We start from the raw sequence: 23,672 nt of genomic DNA on the forward strand, positions 1-23,672 counted from the left end.
AAGCAAGAAGGAAATGTAGCCAAGAGCATAGTCATTTCATATCACACTTGACTTTCTTTATCCTGTTGGGATGTAAGTCAAGGCTTATTTTCATGCTGAATGTATTACCAAAGACCATGATGAGAAAAAACCTCTACAGGTTTCACTGCTTGGTCCAAACATTAACTCCTTTTTGTTTTCTTGGAGCTGCAGTAAGTCTGCAGAGCCAGGTAGCAACACTTCCTCAGGTTATGCAAGCAGAATCAAATTCTCTCCTGCAATTCATTTTAGAATATGAAACAGCAAATTCCCCTAGAGAGGACCCTCTCCTGACTATTCATTTTACCCCCCATGGTGACTCTCCATACCCGTTCCCTTTTTCTCTGTAGCGTTGCTGCAAAGTAGTACACTTTATGTAAAACCACACAGAAAAAAAATAAGGAAAATAAGGAAGCAGAAAACAAATCATTTATCATCCACTATCAAAAGATCATCACTATATTCAGTATTTTTCAAATTTTCAAAAAATAAATGTATTTCCTTTGTGATAAGAAAATAAAACCTTGGTTGCTTTTGTCCTTGAGATAGTTTCCTTTGACTTACGTTGGGGTAGCCACATGCCAAGTTCCACAGAATCTTTATATAAAAATCTCATTTTTGTTTTTGGTTGTTGAACTCCTGACTCTCAGTGCTCCAAATTGTTTAGAGATGATAAACAACTAGCTTAGTGTTGCCATTTTTGCTCAGCCTTTTGGGGACTCCATGGATGAGCTATGTTGGCAAAGACTTCAGGCTAGCATTTAACAGGGACGATACATATAAAAAGAAGAAAGATGGAATTCTTGTTAAAACATTTTTAAGGGATCCCTGGGTGGCGCAGCGGTTTGGCGCCTGCCTTTGGCCCAGGGCTTGATCCTCAAGACCCGGGATCAAATCCCACATCGGGCTCCTGGTGCATGGAGCCTGCTTCTCCCTCCGCCTGTGTCTCTGCCCCTCTCTCTCTGTATGACTATCATAAGTAAATAAAATTAAAAAAAAGAAAATTAAAAAAAAACATTAAAAAAAAATCTCCTGACCCAACAAACAGATAATTCCATTTTAAGTTAATTAGTCTTATGGTTGCTTAACAAGAATAAGGGGCATGGTCTCCAGTATCACGGGGCTTTTGCTGTTCTTCCAAAATCCATCTGCCTGGGTTTATTTCTCATATGTTATCTACTGCGGGGTATAAGTAATCATTAAGTTATAAAGCCATATGGACATGTTTCACCAAACACTGGCTTATTAATCTAGGATTTTCTTGTTCTTGTTGTAAACTGAAAGGAGGTAAAGCAGACTTTATCTTTTAAATTTTAAGTACCTGAAATGGCTTATAGAAAATCAGACGATAGTAGTCAGGGATGCTTTGGTTCAAGCATGCCAAAAACAATGTTTTCCCATTAAGAAAGAGGAAAAAAAGCTGTTTGGGAGATCAGTAGAGCAAAATGTTCTTTTCCTAGAATGAGCATTTATCAAAATGATGACTCATTAATGGACTGCCACAGTGAGATGAGTTACATCATCCCAAAATTATTCCTTGGAAAGTTGGGCAGGAAGTAGCCCATCTTTTCTTAACTCTCATCACCAAAGACGTTAGCTCCTTTTTTGTTTGCTTGAGGCTGCAGTAATTCTGCAAGCCAAGTAGTAAAACTGGCAGATTTTCTGTTCTCCTTAGATTTTGCAAGAAAAACCTCATTCTCCTCTGTAACCCATTTTAGAATATGGAACAGCAAATTTCCCTAAAGAGATTCTAAGAGCCCAGTCTCTTTGGTCTAGTACCTGACCCAGCTTAGCAATGAAATTCCCCTGTCTCCTCCACAATGCATATTTCCTCATGGTTCACTGCCCTTTTCCTGGAGCAGCTGGCCTTGAGCATTCTTGTTTAAAACTCCTATCAAACTAGAATGGAAATGATATTTTACCAGATGCCTAGTTGACTTTCTTTTCAGTAGTTGGAAAGCAGGGAAAAGTACAAATGGCTTAGGCAAGGCCCAGCAGCCTTCCAGAAGAGCATGGCAGCTGGTTCTTCACCTGTTTCTAGGGCCTTGACAAGTGAGGTAGAGGAGACTTTTTTTTCCCCAAAGAATACGCATGTAAGCTATAGTTAATGAGCAGAATGTTCTTCAGGGCAGTGATACCTAATCCCTTTTACATTGTGATGAATTGACAGTGTCGTATGATTTGTGAGTCATGCTCACCCAGAAACAAACCCTCAGACAAGGAATCATAAGTGAGGGGTTTCTTAATGCAATGATTCCAGGAGAAAGGAGTACAGGAGTAAGAGAAGCAGATAAGGAACCCAAGCATTGTACTATCTCACATGAGGTCTGAATTGGAGAACTCAGCTTGATCCTGCAAAGGATTCTGGATAATAAAGTGTGTCTCTGAATTTTTCCATTTTGAGTAGCTGGACTATTGTACTCCTATACCAATTAGTCATTGACTGTGGATTCCCCTGGATAGGGTTTCCAGATTAGTAAATACAGATATAGGATGGATGTCCAGGTGAATCTGAATTTCAGATAAACAGCTTTTTAAAAAGTTGACACCCATGAAATATTATTTTCATTATATACTATATAAACATAAGTATATTTTTATACTAAAAATTATTCATTGTTTATCAGAAGTTCAAATTTAACTGGGAATTCTGTATTTTATTTGACAACTCTACCGGAGGGCCAGGGGGAACACACTTTAAAGCATATCTAGGCCCCTAGCTCCAAGTCTAAAGGGCAAATCTCTGAAGACCATGGGTGTAAGTCATTAGCAGACAAGCACTCAGAAGCAAGAGATAGGCGTGCAGAGATGGTACAAGTGATCTGAGGGGATCTGGGTAGGACATCAACAATGTCCCCTAAAAAACAAAGGGAAAATGGAACTTTGAAGTTAAAAGTTTTTACTGAACAGAATTTCAGTGGATTAAGGATGATGCTGTGTTTCTTAGCAGCACTTCTGTCATCACATTGGAGAATATGGCGAGCATGTCAGATTCACAAGAATATTTACTTAGACTGTGACCAACCATATCAGTGGGAGTAACATGAGGTCTAGAGTTGCCAAACACGTCTTCAGCTAGAAACTTCTATTTATACCTCACAGCCATCCTTTTTTTCTCATCCTTTGCCCACCATTCACACCTACCTTGATGTGGGTTCCCCCCAGAACAGACCCTGAAATAAGGATTCGAGAGCAAGTCATTTATTTAAGTTGTGGTCTTAGAAACCCAAGGAGAGTGGGGAAGTGATCCAGGGAAAGGAAGGAAGCCACAAAGAGGGTGTCATTAAGCCATTAAAGAGGGGGCACCCAGAGTTCAATCTCAGTGGACAACTGTAGGAAACAGCGTACAACACACCTGAGAATTATCCACTTGGGAGACTGGGAATCTGGGGTATTTATACACCAGCTCCGCATTCATGACTGGTTGAGGGCTAATTCTAGGGCACTAACTCCCTGATACTTCTGACTTGTTCTGCGCATAGGCACTCCATGCTATGTGATCCAAAAAAAGTTCTCAGGCATAGAGTTGTGGGTGTTCGCAGTAAACAGGATTCTGTGGGTAGAGGTGAGGGCTGAGGGGAAATGAGCAGCGGCACTGCCGTCTGCTACGGCATCCCTCCCAAAGGCGCAGTTTGTCAGATCACTGGTCACTCCATCCCTGATTTGTGTTTACTTTATATACATGTGACTTTCCTTTTTGTAATGACAGTAATGTGAGGAGTTATAGAGACCTGGTAGTTTAGCCAGACTCTTGATATGATATTTGGGCTGCATTACAGCTGGGTTCTTGACTTGCCTCATCCTTGTGTCAAATGATTATAAGCCCAAAGACACCTCCTTGCTACCCTATCTATTTTTCTATTCGTTTCTCAAAGATTCACTGCCCTAACATATTCTGTTTCTAGGAACTAAATTTAACACATTGCCTTACTCCAGCATAATATTTTTTTTTCATTCAGGTGTACTGTGTGATATGTACTTTCTCAGGGTAGCTAAGATACAATAATGACCTCTCTTTTTCACTGAGGGGTAGAGGTATATGACTCGCTTACCCATGAATTTTATTTATACAAATAAATTTAACACAGTTCTATCCACATCATTGACCTAGTACCATACTCCAAATGGTAATTAAATGTGGCAGTGTTTAGATGCTGATACTGTCCTACTGCTTCATGAACTTCCAATTTGTCAGGGAAGATTGGGACAATCAAATCATTTCAAGACAATATTGTATCATGTTAAAAAGATGTTCTGTGTGCTATGGGAAAACCAGGGGGAGGTATTTATCCTTTCAGAGGATTCAGGGAGGCCTCATGAAGTTGACCTCTAAGCAGTTTTAAGGGATGAGGAGGACTTGGCCAGGTTAACAAAGATAAGAATGAAACAGAGGGCAAGTACAAAGGAAAAGAGGCATAAAGCAATGTTGCATGTCCTGGAATAAGCAGTTCAGGGTGTTTAGAGTGTAAAAATTAAAGTGTGGTATACACAAGATGAAATGAAGAGCTAAGTTGGACCGAGACATGGATGGCTTTGGGTACCTGGATGACCTTTTCCTTTTTTTTCTTTTTTTAAGATTTTGTTTATTTATTCATGAGAGACACACAGAGAGAAGCAGAAATACAGGCAGAGGGAGAAGCAGGCTCCCTGGGGGGAGCCTGATACAGGACTCAATCCCAGGACCCCGGGATCATGACCTGAGCCAATGGCAGATGCTCAACCACCGAGCCACCCAGGCTTCCTGACCTTTTTCTTACAAGCAATGTAGCATCCCAGGTATAACAGGAGTTTAGCAAATGCAAGCTATTAAGTACAGAGTACAGACCTGTTCCATTTAGTTACTGAAAGCTAAGTTCTGCTAGACACTTGCTTTCCTTGGCATCCGTAGAGGAAGGCACTTGGCTTTCTTCTTGCTCCTGACTTCCATTTCACCACAAATTTTTCATGGGTGCTGGCCTCTCTCTTCCATCTGGCTTCCATCCATTATTTAGGAAGAAGACACGGGATTAAGATTCTATTGTGATGGCAAGAAACCAAAATATTATCAGACTGGGAATTTTACCTATTCTTTTTCTTCATACCCACTCAGAGTCTTTCCCTCATGGCGACTGTCTCCTCTATTTTAGAGTTTTAAAACAGGTCCTTTAAGGAAACACTGCACATTTTCAAACCACCAAACAAATCACCCTTTGTTTTAGTAAATCAAATTCTAAAGGTTCTTTATATAATTAACACTAAGATTCATTAAACAAAATGTCATTGAGCGCCCACCACACTGTATTATTTTTGTCCTTTCTCCAAAAAGGAAAAGGAAGGAAAGTATTTGTAATTAAGCCACAGAAAGCCAGTGACTTCAGAGCAAACTGCAGTAAGAGAAGCTTCCTGATGACTTTCTGCTTTTTCCTCATTTCTCTGCTTCCCTAATTCTGCATTGAAAAGCTCCTAGGATGGTTCACCTGTGCCTAAGAATAAAACGCACATACATATATGCACATATAGACACACGTGCACCCAATACCTGGAATTCATTCTTTTAGGATGTGTTGACCTCTCCAAAGAGTTCGTTCTTTAAATGAAGATACCCATATCTGTGTGTTGTGTGTCTGTGTGCTTGGGCAACACTCTCAGGGGTCAATAGACTTTCTGCAGACATACAGATAGTTAATATTTTTACCTTTGTGGGTCATGTAGTCTCTGTCTCAACTACTCAGCTCTGCCGTTGGAGTATGAAAGCAGCTGTAGGCAGTACGTAAATGCATGGGCATGCTGGCGTTATGATGAAACTTTATTTATGGGCACTGAAATTTGAATTTCATGTAATTTTCACATGTCACAAAATACTCTTTTTTGATTAATTAAAAATGTAAAAACCACTCTTGGCTCACAAGCTGTATAAAAACAGGTGGTAGAAAAAAAAAACAGGTGGTGGGCCCAATTCAGTCCACGGGCTATAGTTTGCTGAGTCCAGGTACAACACATTCACTCTACACACAGAAGGTGTCCTTCCCTTTCTCACAGGCAAAGTCTTGAGGACAGTTCAGCTGTCTTGTTGCGAACACTGGGGTTAAGAAGTAGTGGTATGAGAGGGGAGAGGTTACAGGTGGAGAGATGTCTGAGATCAGTAAATTTAAATGAATCCAGTTTAGCCCAGTGTTTCTCAGCCGTGGCTACATATAGGAGTCACTGGGGGATGGAAGTGTCATTAGAACATATTGATCCTATGGCCCTAGATCCCATGCCCAGAGTCTAATGCGATTAGTCGTGGATGTAGTCTGGGTATGGGGGTTTTTAAAAGCTCCCCCAGTGTCTCTGATGTGAAGTCAGGGATGAGAACCACTCATCTCACATAAGACTGTTGACAAAGACAAAGCGTTTTGGGATCACTGAAGACTGGAAAGTTGAACTGTGTTCAGCTTTTTTCTCTTTCCTTTTTCATTTTTAACATCTCTTTCCCATTTAATGGGATCACCTCACTTTCTAACTACCACCTCCCTTGCTTTTCTTGTATACCCGTTTCAGATCTAATATAACTAAAAAAAAGTTAGGAGAGCACATAAACCACAGAAGAAATATCATGCAGTCTCTGTGTCATGCTATGCACTAGCCACATTGTCCCGGTGAGTGTTAGCATCTCTCAGATTAATGCTGCCTTTTGGTTGATCTTCCTTTGGGGAGTACTCATTTAACCATGCAGGCACAGACTCAACATTGTCAGCCCACTCTTGGAAGGTTGTATCCTGGGAAATGCTTTCCAGACTACAACTCCTGGGAGACTGTTATGCAATCCACACAGGCAACTCATTAAATTATAGTCCCTCTCCCCTATCCTTAGATCCTTTATCTAAAAATAGATATATCTAGGGGCACCTGGGTGGCTAAGTTGGTTAGGTATCTAACTTCTGTGTAGGTCATGATCTCAGGGTCCTGGGTTCGAGCCCTGCATTAGGCCCCATACTCGGCAGGTCAGTCTGCCAAGTCCCTCTCCCTCTGCCACTCTCCCCACTCATGATTGCTCATACTCACTCTCTCTTTCCCTCCCTCTCTCCCTCTTTCAAATAAATAAAATCTTTAAAAAAATAAATTAGCAAGTAAAAATAGATATATCTAGAAAGCCATTATCCTGATTTGGGGCCAGGATGAAATTAGAAATAACAAAATGGAAAGCTAAAGTATATTTCATAAGCTAAAGTAAATGAGACTGTTTCCTACTCTAGGAAATGTGTATTCAAGTAACCTGGGATATCCAAGCTTCCCAGCCAGTGTGGTATCCCCACACTTTGGGCCCTATCAGAACAGGAAAAATATATTCCTCTTTTGAGGAACCTCCACACTCTTTTCCACAGTGGCTGCACCAATTTACATTTCACCAATAGTACATGAGTACTCCCTTTTTCTCCACATCCTCTTCAACTCTTATTATTTCTTGTCTTTTTGGTTCTAGCCATTTTGACATGTGTGAGGTGAGAACTTAGTGTGGTTTTGATTTGCATCTCCCCCATGATTAGTGATAGTGAGCCATTATCATTAGTGATAGTGACACCAGATAGTGTCTGGTGGCCATCTCTATGCCTTCTTTGGGAAGATGTCGATTCCAGTCCTCTGCCCAAAAAATAGCTCTTTCTTTTTTTTTTTAAAAAAAAAGATTTTATTTATTTATTCATGAGAGATAGAGAGAGAGGCAGAGATACAGGCAGAGGGAGAAGCAGGCTCCATGCAGGGAGCCCAACGTGGGACTCAATCCCAGGTCTCCAGGATCAAACCCTGGGCTGAAGGCAGCACTAAACCACTGGGCCACCAGGGCTGCCCCCAAATAGCTCTTTCTTAATTGAACTTTAAACTTCTTGCATTTAGACTTGAGGAAGCCTTTATCCTCTTTCTATTTAAGTGGCAAAGATTTATATATTTTATGTCATATTTCATATAGCATCTAATAGAGTTGGCACCCAAAAATTTGTGATATCCTGCCTCATTAGACTAGAACTTTTTTAGTCTAATCAACTGAAACAACCAACTGAGAGAAAAATATTTTTGAGAAGCTCGCAGTAAATGTCAGGGACAAATGTGAAGTTATATGTCATTTTTGAGGTAATGATTCTGGCAACAATTTCCAGTAGTTGACTTATAATCATAAGAAATTTTTTCTTGAATTTTTTATGCCTCTTGAATGTCATCACCACAATCAATCAACTTCTGCCAGAGCTTCTACATAAATAAGACTTTTGGTTCTAGCAAAACTAATCCATGATGGGAACTTTTTCAAAACCACCTGGGTCAAGGAGCACCTTCAGGATAGGCACAAGTGGATAGATCTACATGAGTCTCTTTGTATCATAACTTCTTGGCTCATTTCTGCAAGATTCATATCCAGCCTTTCTTTTTCAAGGAGACTTTACCTAAAATAGTAGGGAGATAGATTTCTGTAGTAACATTGTCCTGAGAGTAGAGAACCTACTGTCACAGCACAGAGTTACTGGGTAGGTCTCTAAGGCCTTTCTAAGTAGGACTTCGGAGATGAACAAAATCACTTGGGTTGTTAACTGTTGTCAAGTGTAGAAGTGTAGCACCTGAGGTAGGAGGGCTCAGGAAATTTATCAAGGCACTTGGAATTTCAAATTATATCAACTTATTTAATCACAAAACTTTATTCTCTTGTTGTCAGAATCAAAGACACAGTCTCAGACCCCTCCTGAGAAATCTGTAATTGATTCAGAGTGCCATCTCTAGAAGAAGAAGCCAGAGACTGTGTGTAGTATCAAATGAATGCTACCTAGAGAATTTTTAGTTCTCTGAATAAGATTCCAAGAAACTGACTTCCAGCTCTCTGATCCTTGGATTATTTTCTGCCTGATAGCTCCTTCTATCAATGTAGAACTTGCCTGGTTGTATCAATTTGATCTTGGTGAAATGATGAGTAAGCAACATGAGAAACCAGAAAAAGCATAGGCTTTGGGTAGGCAGGCAATTCTCGGTTTTTATCCTGACTTTATTATGTACTAACTGGGTGAGAGTGTGGTAGTGGTAGTTAGTGGTGGTCTGTATTGTGTGTGTACATGTACACATGTGTGCATATACGGAATGATGGTTTAACCTCTCCAAGACTCAGTTTTCTCATCTTTAAAATAAGACTGTTGGTGTCTTTTTTTAAGTATATTAGGGAATGGGAAGTGTCAAACACCTAGAAAATACTCAACAAATATAGCTTTTATTTGCATACTTAGGGAGGGTGGTGGTAGCCAGTTGTATAAGTCGGGGCATATTTTATTTGATTCTGGTGACTTTTCTGGTGCACAACCTTGAAAAGCTTTTGAACTGTAGTTGATAGCTGCCCTAGTCAATGCCAATTCTTTGTCCTGCCAGATTTGTCTTCCAGTAATGGCACGTGAACAGTCAGACATTCTTTTTAGAAAAACAAAACACACTTCCTCTGTTCTTTTGCATATCTTCTTTGATCAGCTCAACTGCAAGTTCTAATCACTATGAACTATCACTGCTAGGCTTTAAACAGTAAAATGTATATCGTAGATGCACTTATAACTTATTAAATAGAAAATAAGAGAGTACAATTCACAAAAGCTTCTATTCTGCCACTTAATGTATTTTGTACTCAGCAAGGATAAAAAATAAAATAGAACAAACACGTCTCTTAAACTCTAATTTGTCAAAACTTATACTGACTTAATGAAACTCCATGTAATAAGATAATGGTGTTCACCTGAAGGGCAGGAACTATTTTTTTATTAATCATTATTGAATGGGATTGAATCAGTTTTAGCAAACAAAGTGAGTCAAGCCCATTTACCAAATGTCAGTATTTTTATGTTGCATTTATTAAATGAGTCCATGAGTCAGACACTGAAACAACACAGAGCAATACAACATAATTTCCACTCTTTGATTAAATATGTACTGAGTGCCTCCTTTGCACCAAAGTGTTATGAAGGTGGTAGAGATATCATGGCAAATGTGTCATGAACTCTGTCCCCAAAGAGCTTAGGTTGAAGGAGGCAGCAAGGCCCACATTTGTGGATCACTTGCAGAGCCAAATAAGACATCCTGTAGTCGAGGGCCTCACAGTTTAGCAAAGACTGTAAGTCGGTAAGAACTGAGCAGAGCAGAGGTCATATTATAAGGCTTGCAAAGGACAGGGAAGTCCTGATGGGGGAAGCTGGACTTCCAGGCCTTGAAGGTTGGGGAAAACTTGCATAAACAGGAAATGACAAATAGAGTTTGTTAGGTGGAGAGAATGTGAGCAAAAACCTTAGGGGTAGAAGCAGGAACATGAGCCGCGAGTGTGGTGAGTTGAGAGGACAACAAGGAACCGGGTTGGGCTGGGAGAATGCTGGTGAGCAGTGGGAAATAAACCTGGCAAGGTAGGGCAAAGCTCAATTGCAAAAACCCTGGAGTCAGACAAATGAGCTTGAGCCTAGTGAGTCTTTGAGGATGAAAGCAACATGGTAGTTGCTGAGCATGCTGAAGTCAGAATATTCTTTCTCATTTAGGGGAAGCACTGGTTCATCAGATCTTAATGACCAAGAAGCTGGCCCCACAACCCCGAAGAGCACCCGGAGCAGCGGTGTGACCCCAGTCCCTCAGAGGTCACCAGCCCCAAGCACGCGCAGTGTGGCCTCAGTCAGCATTAGAGTAAGTGCACAGATGTGAAAGGGCACACCCAGCTTCTGAGACTTGACCTCACCATCATGGCCTGGTTGGGTTTGAGTTCTCTATACCTCGAAGCATGTTGTTTATGCCATTTAATTGTAGAAACCTCTTCATCAGGATCAAACCTCCTGCATCCTTACCTCCTGATGGGAACTCAGAAGTGTGAAGGAAAGGGAGCAGTGGGTTTATATATGGTTTAAAAAATATATAAATAATGTTTAGAAGTCTGCACTTTTGATCCTCCACATTGTTTGTCAAGATATTCATTAAGTCAACTGCACTAAACATTTTCCAGACTGATTTAAGTCAGGAATAGTAGAGTCTTGAAACTTTTTAATGGTTTTCCTTTCTCCATGCCTGCTAAACCTAGGGATCAACATATAATAGAGACTTAAACTGCATTATACCTAAAATATTTATGGAATGTGGAAGTTATTCTTGGGAATGAATGAGCATCTAGATTTTTTGGTTAAGCAAGAAACTCTGTATGCATGGCTGACATCTAGATTTAAGAAATCTTGGCGCCCTGGTCAGGCAGAGACTTGAAGTAAGTGAAGGAATTAGGCATGCAGGAGTCTGTAGCATGGTACCCCTTCAGGCAGGGACAGCACCGACTTTCAGCAGGCACACATGCAGGGAAGGCCGGCCTCCATCTTGAATGGCCAGTGTACTTGTTCAGCCATGTCTAAAATACTTTTAATGCCTTGGAGAAACAGCCGGTGCTAAGACTGAAGTGGGGATGTGCCTAGTGGAAGAAAGAACAAGAGGGCCAACATGGCTGTTGTAGTGAAGAAAGGGGAGGGGTACCAGGAAATGAACTCAGGTCACAGGACCAGGACACTGTACGCATTTTGACCTTTAGTTGGAATGAGGTGAGGACAGTTGGAGGGCTTTGAGTAGAGGAGTGACATGATGTGGCTTCTCTTATTTGTAATTTTTTTGTTTTTATTAAGTTTTTAACTCCAGTATTGTTAACATACAGTATTATATTAGTATTATATTGTTTTTTTTGTTTTTATTAAGTTTTTTTTAAATTCCAGTATTGTTAACATACAGTATTATATTAGCATTATATTAGTTTGAGATATACAATATAGTGATTCAACGCTTCTGTACATCACCCAGTGCTCATCATGATAAGTGTGCTCCTTAATCCAAAATATATAAAGGACTTACACAACTCAGCACCCCAAAACCCAAATAATCCAGTTTTTTAAATGGGCAGAGGATGTGACTTCTCTTTATACAGGATCTGGAGGTTGTGCTGAGAAGCAGCTTTAGGGGAACAACTGGAAAAGCCAGGAGGCCAGTTAGGATGTCATTGTCTTACTACTGGTGAGAAACTAGGCTTTGGAACAAGGAGATAGAAGTGGAGGTTGTGAATCCTGTGCACTGTTGGTAGGAATGAAAATCAGTGCAACCACTCTGGAAAACATTCTGGAGGTTTCTCAAAAAAATTAAAAATAGAAATACCATATGATCCAGTAATTCCACTATGGAGTATTTACCCAAAGAAAATGAAAACACTAATCCAAAAAGATATCTGCACCCCTATGTATACTGTAGCATTATTTACAATGGCCAAGATATGGAAGCAAGAAGATATGGTATACACACACACACACACACACACACACACACACACACGAATATAGCTCAGCCATAAAAAAAAAAAAGTATGAGATCATGCCATTTGTGACAACACGGAGGGACTTAGAGGATATTACACTAAGGGAAGTAAGTCAGAGAAAGATAAATACCATATAATTTCACTTATATATGGAGTCTTAAAAATCAAAATAAATGAACAAACTGGGACAAAACCAGAAACAGACTCAAATATAGAGAGAACAGACTAATGGTTGCCAGAGGAGAGGAGAATGAGGTGATAGGTGAAGTAGATGAAGGAGATTAAGAGGTCCAAACTTCCATTTGTAAAATAAATAAGTCATGGAGATGAAAAATAGAGGATAGGGAATATAGTCGATAACATTGTATGGTGGTGACAGATGGTGACTACACTTACTGTGGTGAGCGTTGCATAATGTATACAATTGTCGAATCACTGTGTTATCTATCTGAAATTAATATTGTATGTCAACTATACTTCAATAAAAATAGTCATTATCCAAATAATGAATATAAAAACTAAATATTTATCTAAAATATCAACTCTTCCTCTAATGTGACTTCAGAAAAATAAATCATGAACTTAAAAAAAAAGCAGAAGCTATGAACAGTCAGATTCTATAAATATTTTTAAGGAAAAGCCAAAAGGCATTCAGACAGATTGAATAATTATATAAGATTCCTTTCAATACGTATAGTCTGAATTGTACTTGCTGATAAGGTAAAAGGCAGATTTAAAATTTCATAAATATTTATACTAAGCTCAGCAAGCAGTAGTGTTCAAAAGCCAGAAAAGTCCATGGATAGTTGATGATTACCCTTACTTCTTGGCAACCTAACAGGGAATGATATTCAAAATATTTAGTAACTGGAGTATGACAGAGGTACTGAGAAGTCAGAACAGACTCTGGCCCAAGTCTGGGGCAGTATCCTGAGGGCCCTACCAAGCCATGTGTTAATCTGGATTGTGGGTCATGGTCTTCTGTTAAACGGGGGTGGAAGAGGTAAGGGGCGGTTGAAGAAACAGGATATTGAGAGTGGGGACAAACATAGGGCCAAACAGATACTAAGCTTGAGTATTACTCTGGGGATGTCATGCTAGCCAGATTCTTATATATAGTTCATGTAAGAAGGTACCTGTATCTTTCTTGCTAATCATTTTTAGAACACTAACAATTTTGTGAATGAAAAATTATTTTGAACAACTTTTGTGCAAATTAACAAGCCTCTTGGTATAGATTTTATAGAGCAATTATATAGATAGTAAGTTTTAGAGTTACATGGACTCCTGATGAGGACGCCTCCCACAGATGTCAACTAGCCCCTCCTAAAGAAGAATACAACATAAATATGGTTATTACTGAAACATATTCATATGAGAGGCTTTTAAAGTAATTTACAGTCATTATAATGTGTTTTTTCATTTTTACTTTGTGAGAAGGAACATGGTTTTGAAAATTCCATGGATTTGGCTGCCATTGAAAGCACATATGAGGACCTCACAAAAAGTCATCGCAGAAACATTTCTGGTACACCTTCCATAGCAGTGTCTGAAATCTCCCTCTCTTCAGGTGGGATTTACAGCATGCTTACTCTTTTTTCTTAAAAAAATTACTAAGTCATTTGAAATTCACTGCCTTGTGTGACATGAACTGGATTTTTATGCTTTAGAAAATAATCGTCTGTTCCTTGATCCATGATGGTAGGCCCATTCCAGAAGAAAAGCCTAAATGTGGACGCAGGTGATGCCCTGAGTCTCTTGCATTCATGCAAAATCCATTTTTTAAAATTTTTATTTATTTATGATAGAGAGAGAGAGAGAGAGAGAGAGGCAGAGACATAGGCAGAGGGAGAAGCAGGCTCCATGCACCGGGAGCCTGACGTGGGATTCGATCCCGGATCTCCAGGATAGCGCCCTGGGCCGAAGGCAGGCGCCAAACCGCTGCGCCACCAAGGGATCCCAACAAAATCCATTTATTAAGTGTATATACTTGTCAGTCATCACTGCCAAGTTTCAGAGCTACACCAAACGAAAGTATAGGAGTGTAGGAAATAAAATTGGATTATTTGATGGAAAGATAAAGACACTTTCCCAGAATTCAAGGAAATGATAGTTCATTTGATATGGTGGTCATTAATTATCCTGTGGTTTAAATAAAAAGTTAGTTAAAGCAGCGTTAAGGTATTAATAACAACCCTTTTCATTTGTATGGTACTTTCAAATATGGCATATATTTCTCTTCTTGATCACAACAACCCTGGGAAGCAGGTATTATGTATGTTGTAATTTTATTACCTATGAATAAGAAAATTCTGTAGAGAAATTGGCCATAGTTAAGTTTGTGTCCCCTGTGTAGAATTAAAATCATGACAAAATCCTCAACATGAGAAAGTTGTTACCTAATGATGATATTTGCATAAAGCCCAAGGCTGGATTCTTTGTGCTGAGTTGAGGAGTCTTTCCTAGTCAGGAAGCTTCCAAAGCATTTTCTAAATATATGTGGTTGTCATTGCATTTTTTTTTTTTTTTTTTTAAATGCTTCTTTTTTTTTTTTTTTTAAATTTATTTATTTATGATAGTCATACAGAGAGAGAGAGAGAGGCAGAGACACAGGCAGAGGGAGAAGCAGGCTCTATGCACCGGGAGCCCGACGTGGGATTCGATCCCGGGTCTTCAGGATCGCGCCCTGGGCCAAAGGCAGGCGCCAAACCGCTGCGCCACCCAGGGATCCCTGCATTTTGTTCAGGACTACAAGATTGATTCTCTCATTAAAAGAAAAATTTCAAACTAGCATAGATGCCTATCTCATAGCTTGTATTTCTACTACTTCTAATCAACAGCTCCTATTTACTGAGTATATACTCTGTGTCAGGCACTGTCCTAAGCACTTCTTCATTATTTAATTATTTAATTTACCATTTCATTACTGAGTTGTGCATCGTGCTTTAAATTATATTTTTAAAAGCAAGGTGTTCCTCTGAGGAAAGAATGTTTTGGTGCCTAAAGAAATAGAACTTCCTCTCAGTTTACCTATAGCCACTCCCTTTTTGTATGAAAGAAACTTGCTATATCATTTAATAGCATTTTATGTCAGATATGAAAACAGTGAATTCTCAGAAAAACAGGAGCCTTACACAGCTTAAAAATCTGCATTTTACATAGAACATTCAACTTCCTTTAATCGAAGGTGAAATGAACACATCAGTGTTGGTAATACAATCCAAGAAGATTTCAAAATACTGTTAAAAAGTACATTAGTATAAACAGCATGAAGTTACTGACTCTGTTGCTTTCATAACACTCTGTGCCCTGTGCCTAGAAAGAATGGGAATAAAGATAAAACATTTGCAGTGAAAACTGAAGTCTTCTAACAAACTGATTCATATCTCTCCTTTTCTCTTCCTTCCTCCAGATCGGAGTCGATCTGAGTTAGATTTGAGTGGATCATTTCCAGAAGACTTAGATAATACTGTAAACATAAGAAGCAAGTCTGTCCCTGGGGCTTTAGACAAAGACTTGGTAAGTTGGATGTGGAAGAAAGTCTGATGATCATGAGGAAAGAGCCCAGTCTTGTTCTAATCCTTTCCACTTTTAGGTGAAAATAAATTGAAGATATATGATAATCTGTTCCTAATCAGTCTTTACAGTCAGCATATAAAAACAACTAAAGAATGATTTAGGGCAGCCTGGGTGGCTCAGCGGTTTAGCGCCGCCTTCGGCCCAGGGCATGATCCTGGAGACCTGGGATTGAGTCCCACATTGGGCTCCCTCCATGGAGCCTGCTTCTCCCTCAGCTTGTGTCTCTACCTCTCTCTCTGTTTCTCATGAATAAATAAATAAAATCTTTTTAAAAAAGAATTATTTAGAAAAATTAACCGGTATTCAGGTTAATGAGTGAAGATTTTCACTAAAAATATACCTGTTGGGAATTTCCATTCCTGGCTTAACATCATTTAATCTAAACCTGGAAAATGAAAGATCCCAAGATTTCCTAAACCAAATATTACTAGACTTAGCTGACTATATAGTTTATATGAACATTTCTACATCTCAAATAACCACTAATGAACTATCTTCTTAACTGAAACTAAATTATGAGAAAACTAATGTTTAATTAACTAATGTTTAATTATGAAATGAGAAATTTGAGTTAGATATTTTTTAAGGTTTCTTCCAGTTCTAATATCTTGATTCTAATTTCAGTAGTTGCTATAATGCAATTTGAACTCCTTGGAAGAAAGATATAACACAAATGTTAAATGACATTAATGTAATTTTCTAAAGCAAGCCAGGAAACTTAGTTCTAAAACTCAATGTTATTTACTATAGTAAAGAAACCTAGGAAGTATTTTTAAGTCCACCACAGAAAGCAGGGGGGGGAAGGCAATAAGATCGAATGGTTTCAAAGCTTACTTGTGTTCAGCCTCTCAAGAACAGCTAATTCCAATGTTACTAAACTATTCCTGATCCTAGAGAACTCAATAACTGAAATTAAAAATGCACTAGAGGGAATCAACAGCAGATTACAATATGAAGAAAAACAAATCAACAATCTGGAAGACAGTAATAGAAAGCAACCAAGCTGAACAGCAAAAAGAAAAAAAGAATAATACAAAATGAGAATAAATAGCAGAATGGAATATTCTATTCCCATAGAATAAATATGGGAACTCAACACTATCATTAAGCATAAAAACATTTACATTACAGGGATCCCAGAAGAAAAAGAGAAAAGGGGGCAGGAAACTTATTTTAAAAAATAATAGCTGAAAGCTTCCCCAATCTGGGTAAGGAAACAAGCATCCAAATCCAAAAGGCACAAAGAGTCTCCAATCAAATCAACCAAAGGAGGCCCACATCAAGACACATAATAAAATGGCAAAAAATACTGATAGAGAATTTTAAAAGCAGCAAGAGAAAATAGTTACATACAAGGGAAACTCCATCTCAGGCTATCACCTGAGTTTTTTATCAGAAACTTTCCAAGTCAGAAGGGAGTGGCATGATATATTCCAAGTGCTGAAAGGAGAAAAAAAACCTACAACTAAGAATACCCAGCAAAGTTACTCAGAATTGAAAAATATATAAAGAGTTTTTTAGAGAAACAAAAGTGAAAGGACTGTAACACCAAAACAGTATCAGGAAGAAATAGAAGATTTGAACAGACCAATTAGTAGCAATGAAATTGAATCAGTGATCAGAAAACTCCCATCAAACAAAAGTCCAGGACCAGATGGCTTCACAGGTGAGTTCTACCATATATTTAAAGAAGAGTTAATACTTATTCATCTCAAAATTTCCAAAAAATAGAAGAGGAAGAAAACTTTCATATTCATTCTACAAGGCCAGCATTATGCTGATACCAAAACCAGATAAAAACACGATGAAGAAAGAAAACTGTAAGCCAATATCTCTGTTGAACATAGATGTAGAAATCTTCAAAAAATATTAGTAAACTAAATCCACCAATACATTTAAAAAATTATTCACCACTATCAAGTGGGATTTATTCCAGGGATGCAAGGGTAGTTTAATATTCGCAAATCAGTTAACATGATGCATTGTATTTACAAGAGAAAGGAAAAAGTATGATCATCTCAGTAGATATAGAAAAAGCATCTGACAAAGTACAATATCCATTCATAATAAAAACTCTGAACTAAGGGGGGTTAGAGGGAACATTTCTCAACATAAAGGCCATATATGAAAAAACTTAGAGCTAACATCAGCTTGAGAGCTTTTCCTCTAAGGTCATGAAGAAGACAAGCATGTCCACTCTCACCACTTTTATTCAACATAGTACTGGAAGTCCTCACCACTGCAATCAGGCAACATAAACAGAAGGTATCTAAATTGGTAAGGAAGAAGTAAAACTTTCACCATTTGCAGATGACGTGATACTGTGTATAGAAAACCCTAAAGACTCCACCAAAAAACTACTAGAACTGATAAATGAATTCAGTAAAGTCACAGGATTGAAAATTAGTACACAGAAATCTGTTGCATTTCTGTACACTAATAGGTAGCAAAAAAGAAATTAATAAAATGATCCCATTTACAGTTACACCAAAAAGAATAAAATACCTAGAATAAACTTAACCAAGGAAGTAAAAGATCTATACTCTGAATACTTATATAAACAGTGATGAAAGAATCTGAAGAGGACATAAGCTAATGGAAAGATATTCTACACTCATGGGTTAGAAGAACAAATATTGTAAAATGTTCATACTACCCAAAGCAATCTACAGATTTAATGCAATCACTATCAAAATACCAACAACATTTTTCACAGAACTAGAACAAATAATCCTAAAATTCATATTGGAACCACCCAAGACCCCGAGTAGCCAAAGCAATCTTGAAAAAGAAGAACAAAGCTGAAGGTATCACAACTCCAGATTTTAAGATGTACTATAAAGGTCTAATCATCAAAACAGTATGGTAGTGGCACAAAAATAGACACAGATTTCTGGACAAACATTATATGTTCTCATTCATTTGGGGAATATAAATAATAGTGAAAGGGAAAATAAGGGAAGGGAGAAGAAATGTGTGGGAAATATCAGAAAGGGAGACAGAAAAAAAAAAAAAAAAAGAAAGGGAGACAGAACATAAAGACTGCTAACTCTGGGAAACGAACTAGGGGTGGTAGAAGGGGAGGAGGGCGGGGGGTGGGAGTGAATGGGTGACGGGCACTGGGTGTTATTCTGTATGTTAGTAAATTGAACACCAATAAAAAAATAAATTAAAAAAAAAATAGACACAGAAATCAATGGAACAGAATATAGAGTCCAGATATAAACCCACGCTTACATGGTCAATCTATTACAAAGGAGGCAAGAATGTGCAGAGGTAAAAGACAGTCTTTCCAACAAATGATGCTGGGAAAACTGGACAACAACATGCAAAAGAATGCAACTGGACTACTTCCTTACAGCACATGAAACAATAAACTCAAAGTGGATGAAAAAACCTAAATGTGTGACCTGAAACCATAAAACTTCTAGCAAAAAAAAAAAAAAAGTAATTTTTTCACATCAGCTGTAGAAACATTTTTCTAGATGTGTCTCCTCATGCCAGGGAAACAAAAGCAAAATTAAACTTGGGACTCCACCAAAATAAGCTTTTGTCCCACAAAAGAAACCATCAACAACAAAAAAAGGCAACCTGTTGAATAATAGAAGATATTTGCAAATGATTTATCCATGAAGGGGTTAATATCCAAAATATATAAAGAAGTTATACAACTCAACACTGGGGGAAAAACAATCCAATTAAACAGTGAACAGAGGACCTTAATAAACATTTTTCCAAAGAAGACATACAGATTGCCAACAGACACTTGAAAAGATGCTCAACATCACTAATCATCAGGGAAATGCAAATTAAAACCACAATGAGCTATCACTTCACACCTGTCAGAATGGCTAGATTCAAAAAACAAGAAATAACCAGTGTTGCTGAGAATGTGGAGAAAAAGGAACCCTCATTCCCACTGTTGGTGGGAATGCAAATTGATGAAGCCTTTATGGAAAACAGTATGACAGGTCCTCAAAAAATTACAAATAGAATTACTATATAATCTAGTAATTCCACTACAGGGTATAAAACAAAAACATTAATTTGAAAAGATATATGCACTCCTATATTTATTGCTGCATTATTTGCAATAGTCAAGATATTGAAGCAGTCTAAGTGTCCATCCATAGATGAGTACATAAAGAAAATGTGGTATATATATATACAATGGAACAGTAGTCAGCAATAAAAAGGAATAAATTCTTGCCATTTGCAACAACATGGTAGAACTTAAGAGTATATAATTTTACATGAAATATGTCCAAGAAAGACAAACACCATATGATTTCACTTATATGTGAAACCAAAAAAAGAATAAACAAAAAGCAGAATTAGATCTATAAATACAGAGAACAAACCGGTGATTGCCAGGGCAGATAGAGATTGGGGGATGGATAAAATAAAGGAGATTAAGAGTACACTTAACTTGCTGAGCATTGAGAAACATATGGAATTGTTGAGTCATTATATCATATACCTTAAACTAATGTATCAGTGTATGTTAATTATACTTAAAAAATATATTGAATTAGACTGGGTGTCTGGATGGCTCATTTGGTTAAGCATCTGACTCTTGATTTCAGCTCAAGTCATGAGCTCAGGGTCGTGATATTGAGCTGTGCACTAGGCTTCATGCTGGACAGGGAGTCTGCTGGAGATTGTCTTTCCCTCTGCCCCTACCACACTTCCATGCTCGCTCTCTCTCTCTCTCTCTCTCTCTCTCTCTCAAATAAATCAATCTAAAAACAAAGTATATTGAAGTAGTAATTTAAAATCTTCCCCTAAAGAAATACTGAGGAATAAATTGCTTCATTGATGAAATCTATCACATATTTTAAAAGGAAATAATATCAATTCTTCATAAGATTTCTCAGAAAATTACTTCCCAACTCGTTTTGTGAAGCCAGTATTTTCCTGACACCAAAGCTAGAGAAAGACATTGCAAGAAAACTACAGAATAATATCCATTAAGAATACAGATGGAAAAACCCTTTATAAAGTATTAGAAAAATAAGTCCAGTAACAAAAAGACTGCATGCCGGGAATCCCTGGGTGGCTCAGCGGTTTAGTGCATGCCTTTGGCCCAGGGCATGATACTGGGGTCCTGGGATCAAGTCCCACATCAGGCTCCCTGCATGGGGCCTGCTTCTCCCTCTGCCTGTGTCTCTGCCTCTCTCTCTCTCTCATGAATAAATAAATAAAATCTTTAAAAAAAAAAAGACCAGGGGATCCCTGGGTGGCGCAGCGGTTTGGCGCCTGCCTTTGGCCCGGGGCGCGATCCTGGAGACCTGGGATTGAATCCCACGTCGGGCTCCCGGTGCATGGAGCCTGCTTCTCCCTCTGCCTATGTCTCTGCCTCTCTCTCTCTCTCTGTGACTATCATAAAAAAAAAAAAAAAAAAAAACCACATGCCATAACTGAGTGGGATTTATCCTATGGATGCAAGGTTGATTCAGCATTCAAAAATAATTACTGTAATACAGCATGTCAGTATAATAAAAGGCAGTAACCACATCATCTCAATAGATGCAGAAAAAGCATTTGACAAAATTCAATATCTATAATAAAATTCTTAAAAAAATAGTGAACTTTCTTCGTCTAATAAAGAGCATCTACAAAATTCTTACAGCTTACATCATATATAACGGCAAGAAAGAAAAGAAAAGAAAATGCTTTCCCCCTAATATAGGAACAAGGCACAAGGTTATCACCTTCATCACTTCTGTTCAACATTTTACAGGAGATTCTAGCTAATGCAGTAAGGAAGGGGAAAAAGAATATAAATTAGAAAAGAAAAAAAGGAGAAGACAAGACAAAGGAAAGGAGGGCATCTCATTGGAAAGAAAGAAACAATACCTTCTTTATGTGCAGTTGATATGATTTTGTATGTGAAAGATCCTAAATAATCTAGAAAAATATTACTATAACTAATAAGCAAGTTCACCAAGGTTACAAGATATAAGATCAATGTACAAAAATCACCTGTATTTCTGCATATCAGCAATAAATTATCTGAAATGAAATTAAGAATATAATTCCATTAATAGCATGAAAAAGAATAAAATACTTAGGAATAAAATTGTCAAAAACTGTAAGACAGATGTATGTATTAAAATTTAGAGAAGTATTGCTGAGTTAAAGATCTCAATAAATAGACATAATATGTGCATGAATTAGAAGATTCAATATTCTCTCCAAATGAATCTATAAACTCAACACAAACCCTATTTAAAATCTACGCAGGCTCTTGTGGAAATTGACATACTGATTCTAAAATTTATATGGAAATGCAGAGGATCTGGAATTAGAAAATAAATTTTGAAGAGCAAAGTTGGAAGACTTTCTCTAGTAGATTTCAAAACTTTCTATATGACTAGTGTCATCAGTACAGTGCGGTATTGGCATAAACACAGGCAATCAAAAGAATATAATTGAGAGTCCAGAAATAAGCCCTTATATTTTCAATCAGTTGAGGTTTGGCAGTTCAATGAGGAAAGAACCTTTTCAGCAAGCCATGACAGGACAATTGGATATCTATATGCCATAAAAAACCCAAAAAATGTTGATTATTACCACACACCATGAATAAAGACTAACTCAAAATGCATTACATCTCTAAATGTAAGAACTAAAACTGTAAAATTTCTAAAATGAAACCTAGAAGAAAATCTATGACCTTGAGTTAGGCAAAGAATTCTTAGGTGTTACACCAAATGTATGATGCATGATACATTCAACAAAAAAACGACAAATTTTATCAAAGTTAAAATTGTTATATCTCAAAGACATCATTATAAAAATGAAAAGACAAGGGGCACCTGGGTGGCTCAGTCAGTTAAGTATCTGCTTTGGCTCAGGTCAAGATCTCTGGGTCCTGGGATCAAACCCCACATTGGGCTCCCTGGTCAGCAGAAAAGGCTGCTTCTCCCCGAGAAGCTATTTCATTTGGTTTCTATGGCCTTTTAACATCTATCACTGTGAGTTGGTTTCCTTTGTCATTTTTATTTTAGGTTCTGTTAATTTGTTTTTGTTTTGTTTTGAGCACATTCTTACTTTCTAGGTCAAGTTACTTGAGCTCATCTTGTGAGCCCAGGAGTGAAAAAAGGCAAATGTATCAATATAAAAATAAGCAAGTTTTGAAAAAGTACTTCACACACCAGGAAATTAGGTTAGTCACTGATCAGAAAAAGGTACTCAGCTAAGTAATAAGGGAAACAAAAATTAAAATCATGAGGATATTGGGACGCCTGGGTGGCTAAGTGGTTAAAGCATCTGCCTTTGTCTCAGGGTGTGATCCTGGAGTCCCGGGATCGAGTTCTGCATTGGGCTCCCTGCATGGAGCTTGTTTCTCCCTCTTCCTATGTCTCTGCCTCTCTCTCTCTGTGTGTGTCTCTCATGAATGAATAAATAAATCTAAAAAAAATCATGAGGATATTAAATATTAACCTTAAAAATAGAAACTTTGATTTTACCAGAAAAAGATGGGTTTATTCAGGAATGAAAGAAAATTGCAATCTGGGACCAACAAGCCATGGCAAAACCATAGGCAAGGCTGGGGAACAAAGGAGAGTCATGCTTTCTTAAGGAGCAAAGGGGTAAGTTGGGAAAGCTTTTATGAACTTTAAGTCCATGAGGAAACTGGGAGTTCAAAATGTGATGGCTTCACATTGGCTGAGCTGTTACCCTGGGGGATGAGAAAAGTGACCCTACCTCCAGCTGGAATAGTAGAGTAATATCCATATATAAGGTCAAGTCTACATAAGGTCAAGTTCATCTCTTCCTG

General features: G+C 38.0%; 1 protein-coding gene across 1 annotated transcript in view; it reads left to right on the forward strand.

Annotated features, from left to right (window-relative positions):
• SYTL5 (synaptotagmin like 5) overlaps positions 1 to 23,672 on the forward strand; it is a 119,266-nt gene that overhangs the window by 67,409 nt on the left and 28,185 nt on the right. The window contains exons 7-10 of the mRNA XM_038588784.1: positions 369 to 394; positions 10,518 to 10,659; positions 13,748 to 13,877; positions 15,720 to 15,826. Of these exons, the coding sequence (XP_038444712.1) occupies positions 369 to 394; positions 10,518 to 10,659; positions 13,748 to 13,877; positions 15,720 to 15,826 (405 nt within the window). The remainder of the gene's footprint in view (positions 1 to 368; positions 395 to 10,517; positions 10,660 to 13,747; positions 13,878 to 15,719; positions 15,827 to 23,672) is intronic.

This window comes from Canis lupus, chromosome X (genome assembly GCF_011100685.1).
Source record: "Canis lupus familiaris isolate Mischka breed German Shepherd chromosome X, alternate assembly UU_Cfam_GSD_1.0, whole genome shotgun sequence".
Taxonomy (NCBI): Eukaryota; Metazoa; Chordata; class Mammalia; order Carnivora; family Canidae; genus Canis; species Canis lupus.